The 16,652-nt window shown below is 39.6% G+C and overlaps 3 protein-coding genes and 1 pseudogene across 3 annotated transcripts; 3 read left to right on the forward strand and 1 right to left on the reverse strand.

Annotated features, from left to right (window-relative positions):
* The first annotated feature begins 1,983 nt into the window (after positions 1 to 1,983).
* On the forward strand, positions 1,984 to 2,980 carry LOC131325862 (F-box/kelch-repeat protein At3g23880-like; annotated as a pseudogene).
* Positions 2,971 to 5,821, forward strand: LOC131325860 (uncharacterized). The gene is made up of 2 exons (XM_058358335.1): positions 2,971 to 3,359; positions 5,612 to 5,821. The coding sequence occupies exons 1-2, from the start codon at positions 3,063 to 3,065 to the stop codon at positions 5,618 to 5,620; spliced, it is 306 nt and encodes a 101-aa protein (XP_058214318.1). The 5' UTR covers positions 2,971 to 3,062; the 3' UTR covers positions 5,621 to 5,821.
* Positions 5,822 to 6,154: 333 nt separating this feature from the next.
* Positions 6,155 to 9,558, forward strand: LOC131327848 (F-box/kelch-repeat protein At3g23880-like). Its single transcript, XM_058360976.1, has 3 exons — positions 6,155 to 6,216; positions 6,329 to 6,431; positions 8,248 to 9,558. The coding sequence occupies exons 1-3, from the start codon at positions 6,155 to 6,157 to the stop codon at positions 9,556 to 9,558; spliced, it is 1,476 nt and encodes a 491-aa protein (XP_058216959.1).
* Positions 9,559 to 14,439: 4,881 nt separating this feature from the next.
* LOC131327849 (F-box/kelch-repeat protein At3g23880-like) lies at positions 14,440 to 15,609 on the reverse strand. The gene has a single exon (XM_058360977.1). It carries the CDS (start codon positions 15,607 to 15,609, stop codon positions 14,440 to 14,442), a length of 1,170 nt encoding a protein of 389 aa, XP_058216960.1.
* Between the last annotated feature and the right edge of the window lie 1,043 nt (positions 15,610 to 16,652).

A 16,652-nucleotide genomic window follows, 5' to 3' on the forward strand; every position in this document is an offset into this window, starting at 1 on the left:
TATACAGTGATTGTTGATTTTTTCACTCTTTTTTTTTAATATTATCTTTTTATAATAAATATACTTTTACATCAAAAATATTCTTACAGAAAATAGCGTTAACCAAAAAATAAGTGACAAAATCATTTCGCTATGCAATATCGGAGTTATTCCCCTGTTCAAACAGAAAGTGACTAAATCCACCAATAGAATAGCCCGTGGAATGTGGATGGAAGCAACACCCACTATCCCGCCGGCGAAGGAAACCCTCCGAACGCACACACGAGGCTACCCACGTCCACTTTCACCTCCTCTGACTATGTGACCTACTGTTTACACCCATTTTTGGCCAAAAATCAGGAAATAGATTTACGGGTTAAAAGGTAGCCTCGAGGGTCGAGGCCCTAGCCTTGAAAGACCTTACGACCAGTTGCCCACGAATTAGGGCCGGTTCTTAAGAAATGATGGGCCTTCCATATAGGCCTAAATCAGTCAAAGGCCTAAGGCTTGAATCAGTCCACCATGCCTGAGTATTTCGTCCAGGCCTAACCCAAATTCCTAGAAGTAACAAAGGCCTAAGAAATGGGCCCAAATTGGTAGAAGCCTTGGTTTTCTCACCAGGCTTGGGCTGAGAAGGCTGACATTGGGCAAAGGCCCATGATTTACCAACAAGTTCAGGCCCAATTGATGAAAGACCCACTACTTTAAGAACATCGTTAAAGCCTTTAATGAGCAATTAGGGGGCCTTAAGCTGCTCACAAGGAGCTCAAAGGCCTTAAGCTGCTCACAAGCAGCTCAAAGGCCTTACGCTGCTCACAAGCAGCTCAAAGGCCTTAAGCTGCTCACAAGCAGCTCAAAGGCCCAGAATATTCCTGATAGGCAGGTCTGGGTAACCTTCTCACAAGCAGCTCAAGGTCTGAACTGGTGGGACCCCATTCTTCAGCATGAAGCAAGGCTAGAGACAGGTGGCACATATGCAGCCCTTGGAGCTATTGGTGAATGATTCATGCAGACCTAAGCAAGCTGCTCACAAGCAGCTCATCCAGGTCTGGTTAATCCTTTGTTTCTGGATCCTTCTTCCGTGAAAGATGAACCTCAGAGGATTTAGAGGGCCCACAAGTATGCAAGGTCCAATAAAATGATAAGAAAGGCCCGGTGAAGCATTGGTCTGCAGCTGTGGTGGGCCCGGAATAGCCTGGATACTGCAGAAACTGAAATTTTCTTTGCCCTTTTTCAAAGTTATATGCAGAAAAGAAGGATTTTTCAGGCCTTTGCCCTTTTCTTGGAGTAAAAGGCACGTTTTGTTGAGAGAGTAGCCCCTCATTGAAGCATTTCGAAGCTGCTCAAGCTCAAGCCTCTGATAGAAGGCCATGTGGCAGCCATGCATTGGAGCATTTTGAAGCAGCTCAAGGCCTGTAGCTCCTATAAATCACAGTTCTGAAGGCCTTGGTCAAGGTTCACGACCATCAAAGCCCACGGCTTATACATATTTATTTTTCCTTTATCTTTTATCTTTCGGTCCACAATCATCAAAGCCCATGGCTTATCCAAATTACATTTCATTTATCTTTTAACTATTTTTATCTTTCGGTCCCCGACCAAACAAGCCCACGGCTTATCGTTCAATTACCTTTACTTTCTAGAATAGTTTGTACTCAATCTAGCCAAGCCTAGATTTTATTTCATTTCCTTGTAATCAGACTTTGTTAAACTGTTAATAAAGTCCATTTATTTCTGTTTTAGGCCTTGCTCTACCTTTCTGTCCATTTTTCACACGATTAGAAAATTTTAAGTCCTTAACCCGTAAAGGCAAACCACGAACCTCCTCACGGTCTCCACCCTTAGGCCGTGCACTTTCGTCCAATTAGAAGTCAGATTAAAGCTTCCAGGCCTTGATACGAATTTGGGCAGCAATCTTGCCCTGGCACGCCCGCATCAGGCTTAGAACTGCACTACTCGCTGTTCCTAGCCCAATTTTTACATTTTTCGGAAACAAACACCTACCCCCAAGAGATCAATCTCACGCCTCCGGTTTCGAGCAAAACCCTTTTTTGGAGACAACCTTGTTGGGTTATCAACGACGTTATCGAATAGGGAAATATGGGTCTAATTAGACGAATCTGTTGCTTCTCCCTCATGCGTTCCCCGTCCCAATCCACCAATCCCACAGAGGATTCTCGGCCGGAAATCATCGGCGCGGAAGAAGAAGATTCTCATCCACCGCCCGAAATCACGATGGGCACGGGAGAAGAAGATTCTCAGCCCGTACCACTGCCGAACCTGCCGCCGGAAATCACGGTCGAGATACTGTCCAGGCTACCCGTCAAGTCGCTGCTGCGATTGAGGTGCGTTTGCAAGTCGTGGCGTTCTTTGATTTCTCTACGCGAGTTTGCAAAAACGCATCTCAGTCTAGCATCATCTATCGACACCGATTACGCCCACCATAGACTCTTGATAACCAGTCCATTTGCCGTTGTCATGTCGTGTTCTCTTTACTCTATTTTGGACGAGCATTCTGATACGGATGTTGTTGAATTTGATTACCCTCTGTATGGTGATGGCCGCAGTGGACATCTAGGAGTAAGGGTCTTAGGATGTTGTGATGGGTTAGTGTGCATCGAAACTAAAAGTACATTATGCTTATGGAACCCGTCAACGAGGAAATCCAAGAGATTGCCTAGTGTTAATCTGCCGCACGATCATGCAGTAGTCTATGGGTTTGGTTATGACTCCTCTATTGATGATTACAAAGTGGTGGGATTCCTTCATGGGCATAAGGGTATTGATTTTAAAGTCAAAAGTGTATACGTTGAGGACTGATTCGTGGAGAAGGATTGGAGACTTTACTCATGGTGATCTTCCTTATCGACATAGTTCAGGGGTATTTGTCAACGGGGCCCTCCATTGGAATGTAAGTAGGGAGACGAATGGGATTATTGTTTCTCTTGATTTTGGCAAAGGAGACCTATGGAGAGATTTTGAAACCTGAGTATCGAGATGATCGTTTGTATGAGACATTGTATGCTTTCAATGGATGCCTGTGTGTACTCTATGACTACCGCACTTGTGCTCATGTGTGGGTGATGAAGGAATATGGTATTAGAGATTCTTGGACCAAGTTGGCCGTGGTACCTTATGTGACTAGAGTATCGAATTTACAATATACCTTGCCATTTTCCATTTTTAAGAATGGTGAAGTTTTATTGTACACCCGTAAGCATTTAGTTCGCTACAATCCAAAAGATGGCACATTTACCTATCCTACAAGTCCTATTGATTTAGCTTCTTCTGTTTTGCATCCCTACATTGAGAGCCTAGTCTCGGTTGACATGGATGCTGACAAGGGGGTTCCATGCACACCAATACTAAAGGGAATAAAGGTAAGTTTATATTGTTTGATTATGCCTTACTAGCCTTTCCCTACTCTTTTTAAAGCACAGCGTGTTCATATATTTGTTCTTTGGTGTCTTTTAAATCTCTTAGTGATGTACTCAATGTTGATGTTAAAACCACAAGCGAGAGAGATTTGAAAGCACGGCGTGTTCATATATTTGTTCTTTGGTGTCTTTAAATCTCTTAGTGATGTACTCAATGTTGATGTTAAAACCACGAGAGAGAGAGAAGACGGGGGGGGGGGGGGGGGGGGGGGGGGGGGGGGTTTCCTTTGCTCATACTAACTGAATTGTGGTAAAACCACTTGTTAAGTGTGAAGGTAAATCAGGTAAATATGGTTTCACATCAATTTATCTTTGACATTGCTTAAGAGATGATGGGTTCTTGTCTTCTTGATATGCACTTGACTTGATTCTTTTATAATGTTTATGGAAACTTGAAGGAATAGGTTGAGGCAAATTTAGAGAGTTTGGCAAACACGCATGACAGATGACACTTAGGCCAAGTTCCAACTGCCAATCGATGGAGTATAAGTTTCTCATATAAAGATCCCCTTTTCGTTGTATGTTGTATGGTCTTTGTTAGTGTTTGTCCCACATTGGCTATTATAACCTTCAACGCAGTTATATTAGCCTGGAAGGCCACTCATTACCAATTTGTTTTGAGTTGGATGCCTTAACATGATATCAAAGCAAGGCTTTCGAAAGTTTTTGGACAAGACTCTCTTGATCGTTTGCCCCTGTTGTTTGTGCCTTAAACGCACCTTGTTTTGTTGTTCATTGTGAGCTCTATGTTATGGCTCTGTTTGATCAAATAAATAAATGTTATGGCTCCGTTGTTTACCTCTCCACTTGTGGGTCAAGGTCACATGTGGGGGTGAGTTTTAGGGTTTGTCCCACATTGCTTAATATAACCTCCAAAACTAGCTTATGAGCTTGTGTGGCCTCTCACTCATTGCCAATTGGTTTTGGATCGGCAAAAGTCAGTATTGTTATAATAGTTAGATTAACACATTGGAGGAGTTGAATTTTTGACCTCCTTTATCCTGGCACCTGAGTGAGTGAAAAAGTAGCCATATTAGTTAGATTAATGTTTATGAGGAACATTAATCTGTTTCCTTCATTGCCGAGCCTCATTGCTTTGACTTTTTTTAATTGTCCTGCGAAAACTCGGGGTGAACTGAGGGGCCATGCATGTTTAATTCATATGTAATCCTTGTGATTAATAGTTTTCAGTCTTCCCTTAGAGTAATTGGATGTATGAGTTTTGGAAGCCATTGGTTGAGTTTTTGAGCTTGAATCTTTCAAACCTATGCAAGTCTAGCATGTTCATACTTGCAGTATTTTGGGGGATTGATTTGAGGAGTTGGACACTCCATAATGAATTCAAGGCTAAAATTGAGACCGTGGACGTTTTTTTGGTGGAATTGCAGAAATATCTCCCACCAGCATATATGCTATACGTGCGCAAAATTAGTGCCTCTTCCTGTACGTGTAGCAAATTAGTGCCACATTCTGTTTTTTAGCGCTCGGATGTGGGTACCAGCCCTTTTACTGCACTGTCCACTAGCTTCAAACTACTATATCTCCGTGCGGCGACGCTTCACTCCTTCACTTCGTTCAGTCGTTCCGCGATATATGCTTTTCATTCCCTCCAGGAACATCCTGACTCTGATTGAGGCGAGTTTATGTGTTAAGTGGAGAAAAATCTTTATCGCTGTAATGCCACAGAGTAGTCTTAGGATTCTGTTTCTATTTTTTGGGTTTTTTTTGTATATATAAGAGCATCTTTGCAGTTAATTATGTAGGACTATTTGATCAAGTTCAGAATTGAGGAGAGTATTACGCGCACCTTGGTAAAACTGCAATAAGGATTCCATTTTTTGTTAGTTCATTACTTTATGTAGTTGTATTCTTTACTGAATTCTATGGATGCTAAACTTTTAATAGTAGTTTACGAATCGACTAATGGCACAACAGATGAGTCCTGCTCGAGGACAGTAAGCATGGTTGGATTTACAGGATTGTGCATCCTGTTGTCAAGCCAGTCGTAATTCATTTTACCATTCATCGGTACCGGACCATAATATCAAATGTTTGTTTATTGAATTGCTTAGTGACCATTTGGTTTACAAGCACCTTGTTACATGAATTGTTTACTCGTCCCTGGCACATTATAACATTCTTTTCCAGTTATCTCATAAGACGTTAACTTACGTTACTGCTTTACATGTTTTCAGGAACTGTGAACGGGATGTGATTATATTGTAGTTCTCGTGGAGTGAAGACTTGTACTTGCTTTGTGTAAATAAGGCAATGCTCATTTATTTGTTTTTGCAATGTTAGCGGTGGTATGGATATCTAGTACTTGCACAGCTTTGGAGGGGTACCTATTTGTGTAATTATGGCTTGTCCACCCTCTTCAATGGTTAACAAAGTTATTTTGCTTCCGCTTGAGCTTATTCCCTTTTTGTTACCAACCCAGCGTGGCTTTGGTACTGCCCTGTTATGATCTGGGTTTGTACCACACAAAGCTTCTGAGATTGTAGGAATTTTCCTGTCATTGTGTTTCAACTCGATCAATCCCTTTATCTCTCATTCTTCGAGAAACAGAAAGATCCTTCCAAGCTTGAATTTGTTCATTTGGAATTTGTGCAATTCTACGTCCTCATTTTGGAATTTGTTCATTTGGGTTCGTTGTTTTCTATTTTCACCCTGTTTTTCTGTATCGTTCCTTAAGATTAACATGTTGAAAATTACTATTTTGTTTGCTGAATCAAGTCATGGAAAAATCTAGCTCCACTTGTCTCGCGTCTCTAATGGAAATTCATCCTTGTGAACTATTGTTTGTAATCTCTTGACTCATCCAGCTATCGGTGCCTAGCTCCGCTTGTCTCGCGTCTCCAAAGGAAATTCCTCATTGCGAACTATTGTTTGTGTTCTCTTGACTCATCTAGCTATCGGAGCATCGGCCGATTTTTGCAACACTTCATTGTCCTTTTTGACAATTTATACTCATTGTTGGCCGACTCATTGATTTTATTTGTGCTTCCATTTCATGTTCCTTTGTCTTTTGTCGTCGTTCCTCCTTTGTTGTTGCTTTCACTATTTTCTCGCCCCTACGGTAAAAGTCTGCAATCATCGAAACCACCACTTGCTCACTTATACTAATGTTACAATCACCACGCCACTACCGTCACTATCATCCCAGTAAGCCACAACCTTTATGCCCCAACCTGGTCACCCCCTCCAGTCCTTTTGCTTAGAAAAAAATAATAATTTTGTAGCATAACGAAAAAAATAGTAGGGTACAAGTATTACTACCTCCGTCCCAAAATGTTGTCTGTTTTTTTTTTTTTTTAACGTCTCTAAAAATTATCTATATCTTTTAATGTATAATATTTTATATATTTAATATAGATCTTTTTTTTTTTTTGCTAAGCACAATTTCATTGAACAGCTCAAACGAATACGAACTAAAAGGAGCATCCCCCACTGTGAAACAAAATTCCCACTACAAAACGTAATAGGGGCATCCTTCGTGGGAAACACAAAAAACTTTACGGTATCTACTGGTTATACAATGTAAAAATGTTGATTTTGCACTTCACTTGTACTATCCGGAAGCCTCCATTTGTCACCCAAAGCCCTCTTCAAAGTGGAGTTCTTAGCACATCTTCTGGAGCATAGAAAATCTCTGATAGAGTTAACTGCGTTAGGGGACACAACATCAACCTGCTTGGATAGGCCTTTAAACACTCTAGCGTTCCTTTCAATCCAAACGCCATACACTACAGTTGCTAAGGTGCTATGTAACACTAAATTTCGAAAACCCTTGGATGTCCCATATTGGACAAGCCAGTCCACAATGTCCGTGAGGGTGTTAGGAATGCCTCGCGCCAAAGTCCCCACCAAAACTTGCTGCCAGACCATAGAGGAGAAGGGACACTGGAACAATAAATGGTAGTGTGTCTCTCTAGCGTTATTGCAGAGCACACATTTGTCTTCCACCTGCATCCCCCAATTAGCTAACCTGTCCTTAGTACTCAGCTTGGTTTGAACGGCCAACCATAACATGAAGGCCCATCAAGGGACCATTTGTTTGGACCAGAATTGCTGCCCAATGTGGATTTGGCCTTGTGGTTCGAAGTGCTTCCCATGCAGAGGCAACAAAATAATGGCCACTAGGATGAGGAATCCAAACAACATAATCCTCCCTTAAATAATGGAGGACCCTTTTGCTTGAAGAGATCTCCTCATATTGAAAACCACATCTTCCCCAAATCTCTTATGCAAAGGTCCCAAGGGATGTCAATTGTAATACCATAAGAAAGTCCCTGCACCATTTCCAATCCTATATTGGATCAAAGGTTGCCCCAAGCCCCTAATGCCAAACAAAAGTTTTGATAGATCTTATTTGATAGATCTCAATAAATTTTTTTACACAAAGATTTTGAAATCATAAAAACATTATAGATTATGATATATAGACAATTTTTGTGAGGTTCCAAAAAAGAAACAGACACAACAAATTAGGGCGGAGGGAGTATTTTTTAGTCTAATGATTAATCTATTAGACCGACTATAATCTATGATTTAGTATGTACAATATCAGGACGGGATAACATCAAGCTGAATCATACTCAACTGTGATGGGATATTTTATATTTTCTTCCAATCCACACCCAGTTGTGATCTTTTGGTCTGAAACCAAAATTAGTCAGACATATGTACAAGCGAAGCGCATATCGGATTATAAAAACAAAAGAAAGAAAGTGGGAAAAATGTTGAAACGGATTATAAAAACAAAAGAAAGAAAGTGGGGGTGGGAAAAATGTTGAAATGCGTGCAAGAAAATGTTGAAATGTGACATTAGCCACCGCGTGATTCAGTCAACCCACATTGCAAGAATCCCTTGGGCGGCTCAAGAGCAACATTCTCGAAAATTTCTCAAACCCTCAAAACTTTTGACACAATCACTGCACCATCTATTGCGACCAACAGCAATTCCACTTGTCGAGAAGATTCTCAGCCATTGCCCAACCTCCCGCCGGAAATCATCGTGGAAATACTATCAAGACTTCCCGTCAACCCTCTGTTGCGATTGAGGTGCGTTTGCAAGTCATGGCGTTCTTTGATTTCTAATCCCAAATTCGCGAAAACCCATCTCTGTCTAGCATCTGCAAACACTGATTATACCAACCATAGACTCCTTCTAAACAGTTTGTATCCCCGTGCTGGTGTCAAGTCATGCTCTCTTTACTGTATTTTGAATGAGAAATCTGATAGTGCTGTACAACTTGATTGTCCTTTGAAAGTACCTAATCTTCGAGTTACGATTTGGGGTTGTTGTGATGGTTTAGTGTGCATTGGAACGAATAGGGAAGTATTTATATGGAACCCGCCCGCTAGGAAATACAAAGGATTGCCGAATGTTGAGATGTTGCGCGATTGCTTCGCGAGGTTTGGGTTTGGTTATGATGATTACAAGGTGGTGGGATTCTTTTTTGATAAGCATGCTAGTGGTTCTGTGCCCAACGTGAAGGTGTATACATTAAGGTCTGATTCGTGGAGAAGGATAGGAGACTGTCTTCATTGTGTTCCTCCGGATGCCGTAGGGGCATTTGTGAACAGGGCCCTGCACTGGATCCATTTGTCAGCGAGTAGTGATTCCAATGATATTATTGTTTCTCTCGATTTGGTGAAGGAAATGTATGGAGAGGTTTCGGAGCCTGAGTATCGAGATATTTATTTTTATGACATCTCGTTGGGAGTTTTAGATGGATGTCTGTGCATACTCCATAACTGCTCCGGTGCTTGTTCTGATGTATGGGTGATGAAGGAATATGGTATTAGAGATTCTTGGACCAAGTTGGTTGTCATACCTTATCTGTCACATCCATCGGAACCTTATCTGTCACATTCGTCGGATTGTTCGTTTTCCGCACCATTATGCATTTTGGAGAATGGTGAAGTTTTACTAAATACTACTACGAATTTTGTTCGGTACAATCCCAATGATGGCACATTTAGTTATCCTAAGATTTATAATTGGAGTTACACTTATTCTCCAAGTTGTTTTAGTACTTGTTCTCCACGTAGTTTTAGTGTGTATCCCTACGTTGAGAGCCTTGTCTTGCCTGACTCCGATGCTGACAGTGGGTTTCAGTGGCAACACCAATACTGAAGGGAATAAAGGTAAGTATAGATGTTTGATTATGACTATGTAGCCTTTCCCAACTCTTGTTAATGCACCATGTGTTTGTGTTTGTTCCTTTTGTGTCTTTTAATCACCCAGTAGTGTACTCAATGTTGATGTTAGAAAAGGAAAAAAAAGGTCGCTTTGTTCATATTTTGTTGAATTTTGACTAAATTGTGGAAAAACCCTGTGTTAATTCGAAAAGAAAATCACGCAAATATGGCTTAATGGGATGATGGTTCTTGAGTTGGCACTTGACTCTTTTGTAACGTTTCCAGTAACTCGAAGGAATAGGTTGATGTACATTTAAAAATATTCCAAACATGCATGGCAGATGACACTTAAGCCAATATAAGTACATACGTTTCTACAACGTATAAATCCCCATTTCTTTGTATGTCTTATGGTCTTGAAAAGGAATTTGGAGTTGGTGTTTCGGAAACAGGTAATTGGAAATTATAGTGGTTACTCTATGTTCATCTTATATGTTTCTAATCAAGTTCAAATAGAATATCGTAAGAGAAACATTGATGTTCTCTATTTTGGGGAAGTGAGAGGAATAAAATCTTTCCTTCATTGCCGAGGTCTATGGCTTCAACTTCTCTTTAATTGCCTTGAAAACATTAGACTGTTGTCTGTTTAATAGTTGGAGTTAGCGCTCCTTAACTATAGGCTGAAGCATATTTCTTGCTTGGAACCTTGAATAGATCCACTCAAGAAGCGAAAACTAGACGAGAAACTGACGGCCATGCATGTTTAATTCGTACTTAATCCACTTGTTTTAGTAGTTTTCATGTCTTCACTTGGTTTAATTGGAAGTATGAGTTTGGAAGCCATTGATGAGGTTTTTATATTGAATCTCTTTAACCTCTGTAAGTCTTGCATGTTCATGCTTACAATATTGTGGGCATTATTCTGAGGAGTCATTAACTCCATTGTGATGAATTCGTGGCTGGAATTGAGACTGTGGATGTTTTTTGGGTCGAAATGTAGATATCTCTCCCAACTATGGTAACACAGGTGTTGGGCGCAAATTAGTGCGACATTCTGTTTTTGGCAAGTGTTGGTCAGGCACCACTTAGGCGTCGGTGTTTTGCTGCACGGTCCGCCAACTTCAAACGACTATTGCTCCATCATTTGGGCTCAGATTGAGGCGTGTTTCATGTCTAAATTGAAGCCCCAAAAGTTTACTTTTCCATAGGATTTGTGGTGGTCCCTTCACCTAATTCTAATTAGAGAAATTGAGAAAATATTATGGCTTTAATGCCACGGACTAGTCTTGGGATTCCATTTCAATTTTCTGGGTTTTGTTGCATTGACTTCATCACTCTTCTGGGAACTCCAGGAGTACCCTTTAGAGCGTTGGTGAGATGAGTTTCCCTTTGTTACTTGTTAGTCAATTACCTATTCCTAATTGCACGTTTATGCGGCATTATTCGATTGAGCCCCGAATTGAGGTGAGTATTTCATACCTCGGTACTGATTCCATTTTGGTTACTCCCTTACTTTACGAGGTTGTATTTTTAGTGAATTCCATGGGTGTCAAAGGTTTGATAGGGATTAGTTCTTTTTCGGGAGGATAATAAGCATGCTAGCATTTACATGATTGGGTGTCCTGTCGTCGGCCCAGTCATATTACCGAATTACGTGTTACCTTCGGTTGGTTGTGCTATTACGTGTTACCTTTGGTTGGTTGTGCACGAAAAGGTAACATTTAATAGCACATATTTGACATTTTCGTTAGGTTATGGGAATTTTCCTATTGCTTGATTTCTACTGGCAAATATTTGACATTTTTGTTTGGTTACTTATCTAGGTTTGTCAAATTGTCTCCTCTTCATCTCTCCTAAGGAGCCCAACAAAGTACAAATCCATTGTGGATTTGACTTTTGAGGAGAAAATGAAAGGCACATTGTGTTGGAGAGAGAAAGTAAAGTTAGGCATTTTTAATACTACTGATTGTGTTCTCTTGACCTTCTCTTATTTTCGGCTCATTGGCTGTTTCTGATGACCTTCTCTTATTTTCGGCTCATTGGCTGTTTCTGAAGCGTTGCCATTTTTTATGGCTTATACCCTTCGTGGGCTCACTCATTGTTGTTAGCATTACCGTTTCGTGTTTCTTTTATCTGTCGTCTTCATTCTTCCTTTCTGGTTGTTGCAAACCATTTTCCGGGGCCAAGGGTGAAGGTAATTATGTATATGTAAATACACACATATGTGATATAAGCATATGGTACGTGTGTGTATGTATTTATATGCTTTGATATTTTTGTAACTAAAAAGGTTAGGCGCAACACGTCAAAAATGTCATAATCCATAATCAAAATTCGAAAGTAGCCCCCGAGCTACTTCTCATATTGTAGCTCTTTAGACTGCATTCTTTTAAATTTATCTTAAAATAAATTGGTTTATCATTATTTGAATTTTTTTCTTATTTATCAATTTCGCGGCAAACTTTTGTGGATTATTGATTTGTCTCAATAAGAGGAATTGGAAAAGTAATTTTTTTTTACTTTTACCCGAGTATTTTAAGGAATAACCACTTTTTGGCAGAAAAAGTGAAATGCACAAATACAACTTTCTTTATAGAATAAATAAATAAATAATTTTCCTTTCACTTCCTCCTCAGAAAGTCAAATCCACAATTGCATTTTGATGATAGAGAAAGAGAGGAGACTTTTACAAAATCAGATAAATTGCCAAATGAAATTATAAAAAAATTGCGAGTTGAAATACAACGATAGGAAAATTTCTACAATATCAGAAGCTTTGGGTGGTACAAACCCAAATCATATTGGGTCACATTGGGCTGTGACAAAAAGGATAAGCTCAAGCGGAAGCAAAATAACTTTGTTAACCATTGAAGAGAGTGGGTGGACAAGGCAAAATTATACAAAAAAAAAAGTTCCCAAAAGACCCATAGGTACCCTCCAAAGTTGTGCAAGTACAAGATTATGTCCATACCACACTAAAATAACAAAAAGAAGAAGAAGAAGAAGGTACAAACTTAAAACCCTATTTTTTACACAAAACAAGTATGAGTTCACTCCACGAGGACTACAATACAATCATATCTCCTCGTTCATAGTCCTGAAAGCATTTAAAGCCAGTTAATAAGTTAATGTTCGTATGAAATAACTGCAAACAAATGTTATAATGTTATAATGTAACAAGGTGCTTGTAAACCAAACAGTCATTAAGAAGCAATGCAATAAACAACCATCCTAAATTATGGGCCACAGCCAATGAAGCGCAAACGAATTACGACCTGCTCGACAACAGGATACACAATCCCGTAAACCCTAGCATGCTTATTGTCCTCGAGTAGAAGGACTGATCTGTTGTGCCATTAATAGATTCGTAATCTACTACGGAGTATTAAAAGTTTAGCATCCATAGAATTCACCGAAAAATATAACTTCATAAAGTAAGAACTAACAAAAATGGAATCCATATTGCATATATAAACAATGTGAGACGACCCAGATCCTCAAACACCTCTCTATTTAAAATCGAAACCATTCAATGCATAAGCTCCATTCCCAAGTCTCCCATGCTTACAGAGATGATTTTGCCATATGAATCACCAAAATCCACCACCGTAGACTAAAGAGCCACTGCCCCTAGCTTGATCACTTTGTTTCCTACGGCTTCCTCTCCCCCTTCCGTTAAGGACTTAACCAAGTTCTACTTTATACTAAAATTGTAACTAGCTAGCTTAACTCATGAAAAAGATATAAAAATCATGACACAGGTCCATAACTAATTCTTTGATCTGTCTTATGCTGCTTTTATTTTCTTGTCTCCTCCTAGTAAAAGCATGAAGTTTATCTACTTACCACTCAGCACGACAAGAAAAAATGCCAACGGCGACATCCTTCTTTGACAACAAATTTAACTTGTCGCGGAAACTATACAACGGCGACTAGAAATTTTATAGCTTGTCACCGAAAATGTATGAGTAACCCACAGATGCCAGACGGTGCGCCAAATAAAGAGGAGATTTGGTGACTAAAAATCTAGTCACGTGCTCACAAACACCAAACACCTTTCTCTTTCTCTTTTTTTTTTTTCCTTGCAGACTAATAGTCTTCTTATAATACTTGCCTTCTTGAACGTAAATTTAGCCAAGGTACCAACAAAAAGACACTTAATTTGTAAAGATAGCAAGTATTTCTTCCATTCCACCCAAATCAACCCAACTTTAGCCTTGACTAGTGAGTATCCAACTCCTCAAATCAATCCCCCAAAATATCGCAAGTATGAACATGCAAGACTAAACACAGGTTTGAAGGATTAAGTTTGAATTAAACATGCATGGACTGTCTCAGTTCTCCCTTGAGCTTTCGCTAGACAATTAAAAAAAGTCGAAGCAATAAGGCTCGCCAAACAAGGAAACAGATTAATATTCCACATAATTTTTTTTGAACTTGTTTTTTATTTTATTTTTTTGAAAATGAACACAGAATTAACCACTATAATATGGCAGTTGGCCTAAGTGTGCATGTTTGGAAACTTTTTAAATTTGCCTCAACCTATTCCTTCAAGTTTCCAGAAGCATTATAAAGGAATCAAGGGCCCCTCAAGAAGCCATCATCTCTTAAGTGATGTCAATGTTAAAATGATGTGAAACCATCTCTTCTCGCTTTTATTTCACAGTTAACAGGTGATTTTACCAGAATTAAGTTAAACTTCCATAAATATGAGCAAAATAACCTCTCTTTCTTTCTTAATAACATCAATGTTGAGCACGTCACTAAGAGATTAAAAAGACACGAAAGCACATATATAATAACACGTCATTCTTTCAAATGAGTGGGGAAAGGCTAGTAAGACAAAAATCCAAGAATCTAAACTTACCTTCATTCCTCAATATAGGTGTTGCCATGGAACCCCACCGTCAGCATCCATATCAACCGAGACTAGGCTCTCAACGTAGGGATGCACATTAGAAAATGTTAAATCAATAGGAATTGTAGGATAGGTAAATGTGCCAACTTTTGGATTGTACCGAACTAAATGCTTATGGGTTTTCAATAAAACTTCACCATTCTTCAAAATGCAAACTGGTATCGTAAAATTGAAATACGATGGGCTCGTCACATAAGGTACCACAACCAACTTGGTCCAAGACTCTCTTATACCATATTCCTTCAACACCCATAAATCAGCACAATTGCGGTGGTAGTCATGATATAGTACACACAGGCATCCACTGAAAGCACACAACATCTCATAGGAACAACCATATTGATACTCGGGTTCCAAAAACTCTCCATAGGTCTCCTTCGCCAAATCAAGAGAAACAATAAGCCTATTGCTGTCCAACTTCCAATGGAGGGCCCCGTTGAGAAATACCCCAGGAAGAAGACGATAATAAGGACGATCATGAGGAAAGTCTCCAATCCTTCTCCACGAATCGGTCCTCAACGTATACACTTTCACTTCCAAAGCAATACCAATGCTACGCCAATCTTTAAGCATTAACACCACCTTGTAATCATCAATAGAGGCGTCATAACCCAAACCAAACCCATCAAGTACTACATGAGCGGGCGGCAGATTAAGACTGGGCAATTTCTTGGATTTCCTCGTTGACGGGTTCCATAGAAATAAAATACATTTACTTTTGATGCACATTAACCCATCACAATCACCTAAAATCCTTACTCCTCCCCATACTCCCCGTGTCTCACGACAGAGAGGGTAATCAAGTTCAACAACATCAATAGAGTAAAGAGAGCACGACGTTACACCGGAAAAGAGTCCGATTATTAAGAGTCTATGGCTGGTATAAAAAGTGTCCATGGATGATGCTAGACTGAGATGGGTTTTCGCGAATTGGCGATGAGAAATCAAAGAACGCCACGACTTGCAAGCGCACCTGAATCGCAGCAGCGGCTTGACGGGAACCCTGGACAGTATTTCAACAATGATTTCAGGCGGCAGGTTCGGAAGGGGGATTGGAGAGGTCTTTTTGGTGGTTTGGGCTGATGAACACACAAGGAAGAAGCTACAGATTCGTCCAATTAGACCCATGTCGGATGGTTTGGAAGTCGTGCCCTTATCTAGCACTGCTCCGCCAATTATTAGGACTTCAATAATGTCCCTCAAGTAAGCCCGGGCTAGAGTTACTACGACAACAAACTCTCTCCCCTCAGCCGTTTACCCTCTCCCCTCTTTTTCTCTCTCAAATCAAGACCGTCCTAAACATGGTTTCGATCTGTGCTCTCGAATATCACGTGTCTCATACCCTATTTAGTTTGGAGAGAAACAAAAAATAATAGTATCCCTATAATGGAATTTAAAAGAAAAACATAATGTCTATGAGCACAAACTCATTATACATTACAAGCAAATACGCACACTCTTACAATTATTTGTAGGTCTCACACACTAGATGTATATTGTGTGTGGGTCTCTATGTGAATATTAGTGTGTTTGTGTAACTATCAAATAATCATTACTCTCTCCATTTAATTTTAAGTGTCCAACTTCGAAACTCCAACTTATTAAGGAAATATCATCATTATGTATTTTCATCAACCTTTAGCTTCACTTTCCTTACTTACCCTCTATGGAGAAATTATAATTACATTTTTACTCATTAAAATGGAAAATATATCATGTTTTACTCACTAACTTTACAAAATGGACACTTATTAAGAGACAGCCAAAAATAGAATACTGAACTCTAAAAAGGAGACAAAGAAAGTATCCCTTTTAATTAGACTGAATGTATTTTTCTAAACGGCAAAATTATTATTAGAGAAACTTGACAATGAGTACATCAAGTGGGGGGAGAAGGGAGGGGAAATCAACCAAATTATCCACGATGACCCTTCATTTTAACGGTCTTTTGATAGAAGAGTGCTGATTGATTCACGGTTACAAATAATGGGTGCTTTCGGGTGTTTTTAAAAATTAGAGGGTGTCGTGTTCAAAACATATAGATGATGGGGTCTCTGTGTAATTTCACGAAAAAAAATAAAGCCAAGGTTCTGTTTGAAACCCATAGAAAATGAGAGAAAAGAAAGGAAAATAAAAAAAATTCCATAAGTTGTTTGATTCTTATTTAGGGA

This window comes from Rhododendron vialii, chromosome 5a (genome assembly GCF_030253575.1).
Source record: "Rhododendron vialii isolate Sample 1 chromosome 5a, ASM3025357v1".
NCBI classification, from domain to species: domain Eukaryota; kingdom Viridiplantae; phylum Streptophyta; class Magnoliopsida; order Ericales; family Ericaceae; genus Rhododendron; species Rhododendron vialii.

What these genes read in the sequence shown, in the direction of transcription:
- LOC131325860 (XM_058358335.1), top strand. Translation starts at nt 3,063, where the DNA reads ATGAAGGAATATGGTATTAGAGATTCTTGGACCAAGTTGGCCGTGGTA.
- LOC131327848 (XM_058360976.1), top strand. Translation starts at nt 6,155, where the DNA reads ATGGAAAAATCTAGCTCCACTTGTCTCGCGTCTCTAATGGAAATTCAT. An exon ending in ATTCATCCTTGTGAACTATT is followed by an intron (nt 6,217 to 6,328) that starts GTTTGTAATCTC and finishes TGACTCATCTAG; the next exon opens with CTATCGGAGCATCGGCCGAT. An exon ending in TATTTGTGCTTCCATTTCAT is followed by an intron (nt 6,432 to 8,247) that starts GTTCCTTTGTCT and finishes ATGTGACATTAG; the next exon opens with CCACCGCGTGATTCAGTCAA.
- LOC131327849 (XM_058360977.1), bottom strand. Translation starts at nt 15,609, where the DNA reads ATGGGTCTAATTGGACGAATCTGTAGCTTCTTCCTTGTGTGTTCATCA.